Source organism: Dioscorea cayenensis, chromosome 16 (assembly GCF_009730915.1).
Source record: "Dioscorea cayenensis subsp. rotundata cultivar TDr96_F1 chromosome 16, TDr96_F1_v2_PseudoChromosome.rev07_lg8_w22 25.fasta, whole genome shotgun sequence".
Taxonomy (NCBI): domain Eukaryota; kingdom Viridiplantae; phylum Streptophyta; class Magnoliopsida; order Dioscoreales; family Dioscoreaceae; genus Dioscorea; species Dioscorea cayenensis.
In genome coordinates, this window is record NC_052486.1 from 697,770 (window position 1) to 709,931 (window position 12,162).

The 12,162-nt window shown below is 37.2% G+C and overlaps 2 protein-coding genes across 8 annotated transcripts; one reads left to right on the forward strand and one right to left on the reverse strand.

Annotated features, from left to right (window-relative positions):
• Positions 1-131: 131 nt before the first annotated feature.
• On the reverse strand, positions 132-8,927 carry LOC120279422 (cell division cycle protein 27 homolog B). 3 transcript variants are annotated; one of them, XM_039286357.1, is made up of 16 exons: positions 8,737-8,927; positions 8,263-8,335; positions 7,919-8,028; positions 7,489-7,535; positions 7,132-7,229; positions 6,215-6,510; positions 5,579-5,719; positions 4,375-4,615; positions 4,017-4,246; positions 3,874-3,939; positions 2,966-3,085; positions 2,363-2,439; positions 1,708-1,827; positions 1,353-1,572; positions 843-1,124; positions 132-639 (listed from the first exon to the last, which is right to left on the reverse strand). In XM_039286357.1, the coding sequence occupies exons 1-16, from the start codon at positions 8,839-8,841 to the stop codon at positions 589-591; spliced, it is 2,277 nt and encodes a 758-aa protein (XP_039142291.1). In that variant the 5' UTR covers positions 8,842-8,927; the 3' UTR covers positions 132-588. The 3 variants fall into 3 exon arrangements, with proteins under 3 accessions (XP_039142291.1, XP_039142290.1, XP_039142292.1); XM_039286356.1 differs by having other exon boundaries at positions 4,372-4,615; XM_039286358.1 differs by lacking the exon at positions 8,737-8,927 and having other exon boundaries at positions 4,372-4,615; positions 7,919-8,020.
• Positions 8,928-9,912: 985 nt separating this feature from the next.
• LOC120279302 (splicing factor U2af small subunit B-like) lies at positions 9,913-11,891 on the forward strand. Of its 5 annotated transcripts, none has more exons than XM_039286209.1 (3): positions 9,939-10,048; positions 10,255-10,352; positions 10,750-11,891. In XM_039286209.1, exon 3 carries the CDS (start codon positions 10,803-10,805, stop codon positions 11,643-11,645), a length of 843 nt encoding a protein of 280 aa, XP_039142143.1. In that variant the 5' UTR covers positions 9,939-10,048; positions 10,255-10,352; positions 10,750-10,802; the 3' UTR covers positions 11,646-11,891. The 5 variants fall into 5 exon arrangements, with proteins under 5 accessions (XP_039142141.1, XP_039142144.1, XP_039142143.1 ...); XM_039286208.1 differs by having other exon boundaries at positions 10,255-10,325; XM_039286211.1 differs by having other exon boundaries at positions 10,255-10,300.
• The last annotated feature ends 271 nt before the right edge of the window (positions 11,892-12,162 follow it).

Below are 12,162 nucleotides of genomic sequence, written 5' to 3' on the forward strand. Positions count from 1 at the left end.
CACATCATCAACGCGATGATACCTGCATGACATAATGCTATATATAACAGACAAAAGGATCCAAAGGAAAGAACATGCATGATCAAGACCACCCACAACTTGGATGGAAGAATCCAAGAGAATTTCTAACCTCTGTTAATTGAAAGGGGCTAACCCCGGAGCAATTCACCCATTCGCTGGACAAATTTTGTATTGTGTATATTTGTACAAAATGGGAAATAAACATGCTTATCAGCAGGGCATTCTTCTTCAGTTCTGTTTATCCACAATGGAATTGAATCATAAGTGCGACTGTGATTTCCATCATGATATAATGTTACAAGCACTTGAGGCACAATTACATGTTTCCTTTTACAACTATCACTCACATTTGAGCTACTCTGCCTAAATATCTAAATCCTAACAACAATTGGGTTAAAAGCTACAAAAATGGAAGGCTTGATGTTGCATGCTTGACAGAGATTACCCTGTCTCCAGAAATTCGTCGTTTGTGATCTGTCTGCTTTCTTTTGTACTCTTCGAAAGCACAAGCTTGCTGGAATTAATGTTACCCAGCAGTCCTCGTTCAGCTTTGACAAGTTTAAGAGTCTAAAGGGAGTCACCCATTTCATCCGGTAGATACAACTTTTCCATGGCTGACTGTCATAAGCAAAGCACAGCACACTTTAGCAATCACAAAAGTAAGTCAAAGCTTGCTCATAAAACAATACACTAACAGTCTGTATTTCCAAGAGCAGAATAAAATCAGACTGCCTAAATGTTATGTTTGTGCTAATCATGGTTCTAAAAATAGTTTTTGGTACTCTGTATCTTAAGAAAAGAACGAGTGCAGGGATACATACTTTAATGATAGCAACATCAGTAGCAGGAGGCTTGAGATCGAGCGCAAGTCCAAAATAGAACATTGCTTTCTCATGCATATTAAGCTTCTTGTATATCTTACCCATCAACGCATAAACACTGGTCTCCTGAGGTGCACACTCTTTCAGCTGATCCAAATTCATTAGAGCCTCATCATATCTTTCAAGGCTTAGTAATATGTTTGCTTTTTGATATAGAGGGAGTGGATTCTTCGGATCAGCCAAGATAGCTTTCTCAATCATCTCCAGTGCTTCCTCATTTCTCTGCCATATTTGAAGTACAGATGTTCATGAAAGAATCTAAAATGAATGCATGATTCATAAGACAACCATATTTGAAGATGAGATCATAGTTTTATATGTTTACAATCTAAATTGAATTGAGGCATATAATCATCACAGGCTAAGATCAGCATGCCACAGAATTGAAGGGAAGAATCAAGGCATACTATGATCATGTTGAGTCAGTACAACATAATATGAGATCCTTACCCTCAAAGAATGCAAAGACATTCCAAGATAGCACATAAGAACAGATGACCGTGGATTAATAAAGAAAGCTCTTCGGAAGTGATGCTCCGCAAACTGGAACTTCTCCTGCCTTAGGTATATCACCCCAAGGCCATACCAGGAATTATAATGCCTTTCATCTACTTGAAGAGCTCTTTGGTAGCATTTTATGCCATTCTCAAAGTCTTCCAAAGCAACATATCTATGGGAGCAAAGATGACCAAAGAAAATATGAAAGTGCAAAGGTCAGATGACTAATGAATGATATTAAGGAAATAACCATTCTGCAACTGCCCAACATATATATAAAGAATAAACACGGAGGTAGGAACCATACTCATGGCCAGAAAGAGTGTGAGCATAAGCAAATCTGGAATCTAAATGCACTGCTCGCTGGAAATTTTTTAGCGCAGTTTCATGATCTTTCTGCAAGCTATAGCAGTTTCCCATGGCACACCTAGCCAACAATTACATCAATAGTCAAGCCAGTCAAATGCACATGTACACAACAAAATAAACAGTTCCAAAATATAATAACTCAAAATAAAAAATTGTAATTGGAAAGACTAATCCAGAAGAAATCTGATATCTAAAAGAAGACAATATGACTGGCAGAATATAAAGTTAGCTTTGCATTGATCTTTCATAGGAACATAGCTATGCTTGATAAATCAAAATGTCTCAAACTTGATGCTTATAAAGCATCACTTAAATTCTAAATAAAACTCATACTTGATACAAAAGTATGTTGTCCACAAGCAACAATGGATAGAATTCTTCTCAAGAAAGGAGAAACATATTCATAAAGACGAAAGATGTGTCCAAACAAAATCATGTCTTGAAAATATAAAATTCCACACACCACTTCATATATAATTGTGTTAATCTAGTGACTGAAAGCACCTGTCAATACATATGTTATAAATGAATCTGAGCAATACAGAACCCCATACAAGATAAACCCACACCATTTGAAGGGGGTTGGAGCATACCATGCCTGAGGAGCTAATCGATCAGTGGATATAAGTTCTTGCGCAAGGTAGCTCAGCTTCATTTCCTCTTTCAAATGCTGCCAAAAAGAAAAGACATTTAAACTTTAAAGACTCACTATTAAAAATCTGACACAAAGATAGGGTTGTTTACGGAAATGAATAGCATGTCACTGTTATGTGTGTTCCAAGGATATGCAATGATATGCAATAATACGCCCAAGCAATATCAAGGAACTTGAGTAAGGTGTTCCAAGTAGGCCATGCTCATTTATGTTTGATGTCATGCTGAGTAGAAAAAATATGCTCTGCTGGCTGTCCAAGGACAAATAATCCTGAAACTATACAAAGTCCAATAAACAATCGCAGAAAAAACTAGTCATGCCTAGGTGCAGCATCATTACAAATCATGGTCTGAAGTGTTCGGTGATCCTGAAGTCTAAAAGGGACAATAAAAGATGGATAGATAGTATAACATCAACAAAACAATGTAATATAAAAATCTATAAGCAAGCCATGAAGTCATCCCCCTTGACCAGCCAAAAAAATGTATTATCAATGTAATAACAATACCAGGACAGAAATTAATGATTAAAATGAACTTACATAAAGGATAGTCGAATAAATGTCCATCCCTTCTAATGAGTATGGTGACACTCGACGTGCCAAATCAAAGAAGCGAGCAGCCTCAAAATAGTCTACCATTTCAAAATGTGCTTTCCCTATCTGCATTAAATATAATTATTCAACAGAAGTTTCCAACAGTTAACACATGCATAGTATGATCATCTATATACTTGTATTCTCATACCAATTATCAATATACTCCTAGTTCATATCAACAAACCATCGCTGTTCATGACACGAGTCTTCTAAGCCCTAGAGCCTAGACACATTCATGAATGGTACAGTTACAGCAATTGATTTTTTTTTGCTTGCACACACACACACAAATGAGCAATTGCCATCGTAAACATGCAAAACACCATATCTACTTATACACCTATACAAAATCATTGTTATTTGCTAGTATACCTCTGATTATAAGTCAACTAAAAAATTTTATGAAAAACCAAACTTTCACTTTCTGTCTCTCTTCACAAAAGCCAAAAATGATAAACAAGCATATCTTTATAGAATTATCCGAAGAAATCACAGTAGTCCAAACTTGTAAACACATTTTAAAAAAATAAATACAAATCAAAGAAAAGCATATATTGTTTATGAACAAAGTTGGAGGAGGCTAAGTTGTTCTGTAATTATCGAACTCATGCTTCCATGAATTTATGACAGAAATTCTTTGATTTAAACTTTAGACCTCACAAAGTATCTGTTTCATTTAAAAATATTGCTTGTGCTTTTCCTTGGAGAGAAGCCTTCAGGATTTTGAAACCAGGTTAGATGATTCATAAACCAGCATATCTGATATTTTTCGAGACAGTTAAACCAACATCTGACAATGATTAATATCATTAATATTCTGCAAATGACGACAGTCTACATAAGCAAAATACCTGAGAAAGCACCCATCCAGTATTATATTGATTCTGTGAAAGCTTTTGATAAACTTCCAAAGCTTCCTGCTCACATCAGAAACATACACTATAAGCAATAGAACATATGAAAATGAATGATGTTTTTCGCATAGTTTCCAAACCTGACTTCTATGCATACAAGAAAATCTATAGCCTTCCCCAAGAGTACGCAAGAGTCCCAATAGTTCTCGGATGCCATTTATCAGTTTTGAATCATGCACAGATAACCCACCAGCATGTAAATTAATCTTATCTTCTTCAAGATATCTACAATCAACAAAAATTGCTACAGATGACATTGTTGCCGAAGCATCCTCTCCACAGGAATCGCCAAAAACCTCTGTTTTCCTCCCTTAAGAAAGAAGAATATAGATCACAATTGCAATTAAGGGATACATAGAGAACCAGTTCAAAAACTCTGGGGATTTTACTCCTATTACATACAACATAAGATTTCTCATAAGAAAGCTTACAAACTACCTTCATCAAAACTTTCAGAAATGCATGATGGTCCCTTACGACCTGTCATGGTCCGGAAGGCAGCTGAACTAGTTTTAGAAGATGATGAAGAGAATCCTCCAAGAAATCTAGATGATGAAGAATGATTAGTCCCAGTTCCTCCTCCTGCTTGTGAGGCATTGGAATTTATACCAGCAGTTGCTTCTCCAGAAAGTCTTGTACTTCGTCGAGGACCTGAATCAGAAAAGAGTCTCCCAGATACCTGCAAGCATATCATGTTAAAAATATTTTATTAATCAGATGCCCATGAAGCTTGCATAAAATGAATCATCTTCATTTTTTAGAAGTATAATAAACCAGATAAATCCACCCCAGATATTTCTTTCTTACATCAAATAACCAATAAAAACTGCAAAAATGGAAAATCTTGCTGTAGTAGTTTCAAGTTTATGCAAAAAACTTCCTAAGTTGTATACTATTGATTAATTATCTTCAGCAGCAAATAGGATAAATGATTATGCACATAAAAAGCAGCCGGAAAACAGAAACTAATGGAAGATCCTATGTCAAATAGAATTCTATTAATTATGGGAACTAGGTGAAAGAACTCTCACCAATCAAATTCTTCAACTTTACATGACAAGTGGAGCAGAAATATAAAAAGTGGCAAGAACACTGCTGGCACAAAAAATGATGGGATATATAGTTCTCAAAAAGGAAGCAGGCTCTCAGAGAAACAATACAACCATGCATAGTAACACTAGCACTGCACTGTGATAAAAGGATATATTAAAGCCTAAACTATCAAGATACCAAAAATCCAGTTTAAATAGATGAAAAAAAAAACTTGTAAAAGTAAACTGGAAGCCAGAATACAACAAAATCAAAGTAATGACACCAAACCTGACCCAAAGGAGTAAGAATACGATTTTGTTTATACTTAAACCACATGCTACACAATTAAAAATATACACTGACCAAATGATGAATTCCAATTACTGGGAAGAGTTTGGCACATTACAGCTTTCAAGACATGAAAGTGGCACTTATAAGCAGCATAAAGGCCTGGTTTCAGAAAGTATTAGAATCATGTTCTAAAGACATAGTCCAAACATAGGTTGCACATGGAGGGAAAAATTGATAGATCTAAACATTCATTGCATGAAGCCTATCATTAATGAGAGTTTATAGAGTGAAGATTGAAATGACATGAGTCGGTAACAACCTTGCGCAATCTCCCTTCCTCCATAGCTTTCCTCCTGGGGGCCAGAATTGCAGCATTAGCAGCTGGTTTACTAGAGCCGTCACAGCTGACAGCGTTGAAGAAGCCATTTCTGCACAGAGGTGGTGGTGCTATGCCTGATAGCTGAAAACAGAAAGTCAATGTCAGTTTTTCCCCTTTTGGGGCAAATCTAAATCCAGTGATCTCTTTTTTTTCTTTGGGTGGCGGTGGGGTTGGCTTAATATGGGGTATTCATGTGAGAACAAAGCAGCAGTTCTTATATTAAGATACATAAGGTATATTTGTTTGCCTCAGGAAAGTTATGTTCCCTGTAATCCAGTGAAGTTTTTTAATCAGAGCAGTCTGTCTGATAAAATTCTCTCATAAAAGTGAGCCGTTCTCGTCAATGCAGTCCACAAACAAGGAAGTTTCCAAAATACTGAGAGCAATTGCTTGGCGGTCAGTACAAGATATTAATTCATTCAAAACTATGATGAGAAGTAATTATCCCTCAAGAAGACATTACAACAAAGCAGCAATTAATCAAAGACTAATATGACAGTTACAACAACTATAAGTTTTTAAAGCACAATAACAATCATAGAAGTATCTACGATGACTCCGGATGTTCAAACACACCTGTGAAGCTACTGGAGACGGTGTGTTATACAGTGACAGGTTGGAAGACCCACTGTTTGCAGCCTGCCCAGCCGCCATCACTACATGAGTATTACTGATTTCTTTGATGCTGTTAGAGTGCAGATTTTTCGGCTGCTTTGGGCTTGAATCATTTAAACCAAGTACCCTACTAGACTGTATACTGCGATCCTCATCACCAATGCTTATTTTGTGAGAACTTGATTCAGATAAGTACTGCTGTTGGATGCGAGAAGCAGCGACGTCACTGAAGTAGTCACTTGCACCTCCCACAGCACCTGAAGAAATTTTGATGCAACACAATTGTCTATGTAAGAAACTCACACTAACAATGGCATTTAAATTTGATATGGATTATATATACATCAAAAGAGTTAGTAACTTAGGATGCACATTTGATAACCACTACAGTGACAACATCGATGACTTCCTATGCCAATTTTCCAAGAGTATTTGAGAACATACACATCATTGCAATGCTTGTATGAATATAAATTTGAGAGATTATGACTGGAATATCAAGACACTAAGTATTAAGAGATGCAAACATGTGCAAATCCAAGATAATTAGTTTTCATGAAGCATAAATATTCCTGGAGACCCTAAAAGTGCCATTTATATTACTAGACAGCCTTTACAGAACCAGTGATCAGTAGCTTTAAAACTATACAAGAGTGAAATAGATGGCAGCAACAAAGCCAGGAGAAAATATTCAAAAATAGGGATTAGTTCAAAGTGTCCAGATTCTTTTAGGGCCAAAAAAGGAGCAAAAGTCAGAAGGCGACCTGTGCTAAAAAACAATAAGCAAGGGTGAAAAGAAAACTCAGATTCAAAAATGGGAAAAAAAAATTAAAAAAAGAAAAAGCCATGTATTCAACAACTGCAAGCAATATACTGACCGAGTATACATAGTTCCTCATAAGCAGCCCATAGAAGTGGATCTATGGACAGAGCTTGCGTAAAGTGGTCAACAGCACTTGACCGTCTGCTAGTATACCTGCATACATCAGTGATAATTCATCAGGGAACAAATCAAAATGACAACCTTTTGTCCATATTCCAGAGAACTACCACTTAGGTCAATTTCTGCATTAGTTCAGTAGTTTAGATAGAACTTAACTAAAAATCTGTAAATAATTAATATCATCTCCGATGCAAACTTGTAACATGTATAGCCTCGTACTAAAAGGAACCATAAGTTACAAATTAAACTGACTTTGACAACAAAAATACAGTAGTCCGAGAGAAGAATAGACCTATAAATAAGTCCCAATAGATAATGACCAGCAGCACCATTTGGAACCTGCATAAAGTAAAAAAGAAAACAATGATAAGCAAATTCCTTGCTGCTACTAGAGCATATAACAATAATGGCATTCCACAAGCCATATAAAATTAATTAAATAGACATAAAATTTAACTAAAGAAGCTGTTTTGATATATATTCAATTAAATCTACTAAAACTGCTACATGTGTCCCATTGACCATATGTGGTGTGCTTTTCCAAGCCTGAAGGCCATAGACAATGATACACATGGGATAGTTGGAAAAAGAGAAGCTTGCCTTGCATTATAAACAGTAACACTATTGCACTTTGAAAGAGTTGGTTAAATGAACATCCCTCAAGCAGAACAATAAGGATGACAATCACCAGAAGGTTCATGGGCAAAAGGAGTTTTCAATACCTCCGAGTTAGGTTCATTGGCAGGGGATAATGCTGCTTCAGCCTCCCGGAGAAGATTCATCTGAAAGCATGATATAGCAAACAAATAGCGAGACTGGGGCATCTGCTTTCCTTCATATTTCACAGACCAGGATAGACAGTAAGATTCATAACACAGCATTATTAGCAACAGCGAGCATACAATAACTGCTATGCAATATTCATAAAAATAAAAAATAAAAAAAATAAAAATAAAAGGCAAGCAAATATTGCAAATAAAGAATTGATCCTGTCATATATATGGCAATCAAAGTTGCAGCAAAAGAATGGATGATCAATCAACAGAACATTTTCTGATCAGGTTACCTTTCAGAATATGGTATGCACAGTAAGCTTGGTTGTTGCCCAAGTAACAGTTCGCCAGAAGTTGCAAATTAGACTGCATTCCAGAGTCCCAAACACTAAATTAGTTGTGTTCTTCGGCATAATCACTAACTTTCTCCCATTTCCATAAAACACAGCAAAATGGAAAAAAAAAAATAAAAAATCATAGCGGACACGCCCAAATGAAACCAAACCGAAACAACACGTAAAAACCCACAGCCTGAAGAACAAACTGATCTAAATACAAGTCAGAGTGGGAAAAATATCATTCTTGTTGAAAAGGTGAAGGATTAAACTCCTCTACGAAAAATATTTCAGAGACTAGCGATCAGCAGGAGAAGAATAAGAAGTTCGTGGAAATCATTACTCGAAAAGAAGAAGCCAATGGGGATCCGGTCAAATGAGAGAAAAGGAGTTAAAAAGAAGAGCAAATGCGCAAGGGGGAGGAATGAGGACCTCGGTAGGGAACTCGGCGCAGAGGCGTTCACAGAGGAAGATGGCATTCTTGGGCATGAAAAGGCGGAGACTGCTCTGCACTCGATCCATCAGTAGGGTTTCCATCGCTCTTCAATCAAGCTCTCTCTCTCTCTCGGCACTGTTGTTGAGGGTGGAGGAGGGGGGGCGACAAGAGAAGAGAGAGAGGAGCTCGGCACCAGAATGGGATTTGGGGGTTCGAAATCTTTCGATCCATCCCATTTAAAATTGGACCGTTCGAGATCGACGTATCTGGGCCGCCCGATTGGCCTCCGATGCTAATCTACCTTCTGGATGATCATAGCCGTCCGATCGAACTCGATGATGTTTTTTTTTTTTCACCGGAACAACAAATGCTCGGCCATGTACCTTGCAATCAGAGCGGATCATTGCGTCCTACATCCTCTTTGAACCTTGAGATTCACAGTTTAAAATAAATTATATATATATATATATATATTATCGTGCATTGACTGCACAGAAGTAATTCTTTTCTTTTTCCACTTATACGTAAGTATTTATTTGTAAAAAAATTTAAATTAATCACAAGGTAAATTTAAACATTAACATTATTATAACAATAAATTTAACAAAATTGGGTTGTGAATATACAAATAATTGTGTAATATAATATTATTTTTGTTTATAAATTTATCATTTGTACAGTGTTTTGCCAAACTGATAAATGTCTGATGATGAATAACTTCATATAGATACTATTTTATTAATTATTTTATAAAATTTATTTTGAATTAGTGACATTACTTAGATGAAATATATTTTTCATGATAATACTATATTATATATTTATTTAATTTATTAGGTTGTTTGAGTCTCTTTCAATGCACAGTTTTTCACATTATATATATATAAAATATAAAATAAAATCATTTATCAAATATTTTGGTTAGAGCCTTTCTGCCAATAATTTTTTTTAATAGTATGAAATCAAATGAGCAAAGCTCTAAAATAAATCATAAACTCTGGAACATATAATATATATTCTCTGCATCTATGTTGTGCTGTTATCCGAGAAATGGGCCTGTCAATTAGAGTGAGCGTGAGATTCTACGAGGATGAGTCGCAGAGTCGGTAAGTCTAATTTATAAATGGGTAGATGGGCCCCCAAAACGGACGCTCCAGATCAAATTAAACTTGTTAGAAAAGGTTCGAAGGGCGACATCGGGCCCGCCGTTTTAAGCCCTAACCCCAACCTAAACAGAGCCCCTTCTCTCTCGCGGAGCTCAGAGTCTCCTTCTCCGCCTCCTTGTCTCCCCCGAAGCCCGTGAACAAGGTCAGCTCCTTCGCATCCCCCTTCAAAACCTCTCTTTTCTATTTATTGTTTTTTTTTTCAATTTTATTTTTTTAATCTATGTATTGTTTATGCATGATTTCTGTTTCACGATCCTTTTGAATAGCAAACTAGGGTTTTACCTGCGCCGATTCTTTTGTTTGTTTTTGATCTCTCAGAAGCTTTAATGTCTTTTTTCTGGAAATTAGGGTTATGCTGCTCAAGGACTCTGGAAATCCCTACTCTGGCCAGCCTGTTCGTTGGCATTCCCAAATCTAGGGTTTCATGAACTTTTTTTTTTTCTACTGTAAATCCTTTGTTTTAATTTCGATCGCTTGCCTGTTCCCTTCTTATTTTAATTTTTTATTCACTTATTTATTCACGCGCAACTGTTGCGTTTGATCTTTTATGTAGATCGATATTTTTGAGTCATTGTTAAAATGTTTTTTTTTTTTGGGTTTATCTAGACATTAATTAGCATCAGAATATTGTGTTTTACTTTGATCTAGAATTTTTTAGGATGCTCTCCAGCAATACATTCCTTTCCCACGTTTCCCCCGATATTTGGCCAATATGTGTTTTTTATCATGATTTTGGTTTTGCTGTAAATCGCTTATTTGTCACCATAGCTGACAACTGTTCAATGTTAAAAGGTTTTTGTAGCTATAAGAGAAGTTTAAGACTGCTGTTATACCTGCCCGTAGGATCCTGCAACAGCAAACAGAGAAGGGTTCATCAGACTTAGTGTTTCAAATCAATGGCGGAACACTTGGCTTCAATATTTGGCACAGAGAAGGACCGTGTGAACTGCCCCTTCTATTTCAAAATTGGTGCATGCCGCCACGGCGACAGGTGCTCACGACTCCACAACCGACCCACGATATCCCCAACACTACTGCTCTCTAACATGTATCAGCGACCTGACATGATAACCCCTGGAGTGGATCCACAAGGCCAGGCCATTGATCCTCGCAAGATCCAGGAGCATTTTGAGGACTTTTATGAAGACATCTTTGAGGAGCTCAGCAAGTTTGGTGAGATTGAGAGCCTCAACATCTGTGACAACTTAGCTGATCACATGGTCGGGAATGTCTATGTGCAATTCAAGGAGGAGGATCAAGCAGCTGCTGCCCTTAATGCCTTGCAAGGGAGGTTTTACTCTGGCCGTCCTATCATTGCTGATTTTTCACCTGTGACTGACTTCCGTGAGGCGACCTGCAGACAGTTTGAGGAGAATAGCTGCAACCGTGGTGGTTACTGCAATTTCATGCATGTGAAGCAGATTGGGAGGGAGTTGAGGAGAAAACTCTTTGGGCGCTATAGAAGGTCACGTGGGAGTAGAAGCCGTAGCCGGAGTGCTAGCCCGCATTTCCGGAGGGGCAACCGTGACCGAAGGGACCATCGTGATCGTGATGGTGACCGTGACTACCGTGGGAGTGGACGGAGGGGTGGTGGGGAAAGGCATGAGAGATATGATGATGGGGGAAGGAGGCGACATGGAAGCCCCAAGCGGACGAGGAGCCCTGTGAGGGAAGGTAGCGAGGAAAGGAGGGCTAGGATCGAACAATGGAACAGGGAGAGAGAGGAGAAGCATGAATAATTCAGGTTGTTTTCTTCATTTTACTGTTTGGTTTGGGACTGTTAAATCTAGGCCCTAGGCAAGGTGTTTGTTTTGCTTTTTCTTTTTTGGATTTGTGGCAGTAAATTATGATGATCCAAACGATTTCGTTGACATTCTGTGGGTATCCAAACTGTGCTATGCTTTTTTAGTTCATAATTGACAATTTGGATCTAAGGTAATGTACCATTTCTGTTCGAGACATTTGAATTTGCCCATAGAAATCTACTTTAATTGGCTAATGTGTAATTTCATTGGCCTGTAAAATGTGGATTTTTCAGCATTTTGTCAACTTATTATTTAATTCTTGTACATGTTTACAACAACCTTTTCTTTAAACCCAAGGTAAATTTTATCACTGCTTAATGCATAAAATAGTATGGATCTCATGATGACAATATGTTGAGAAAGTATTCTTGACCACTGATTAATAAGGCTATCTATTAGGATGTAAGAAACTGATTGGATTTTGCCAAAGCTGATGTTTAGAATGCTTGCA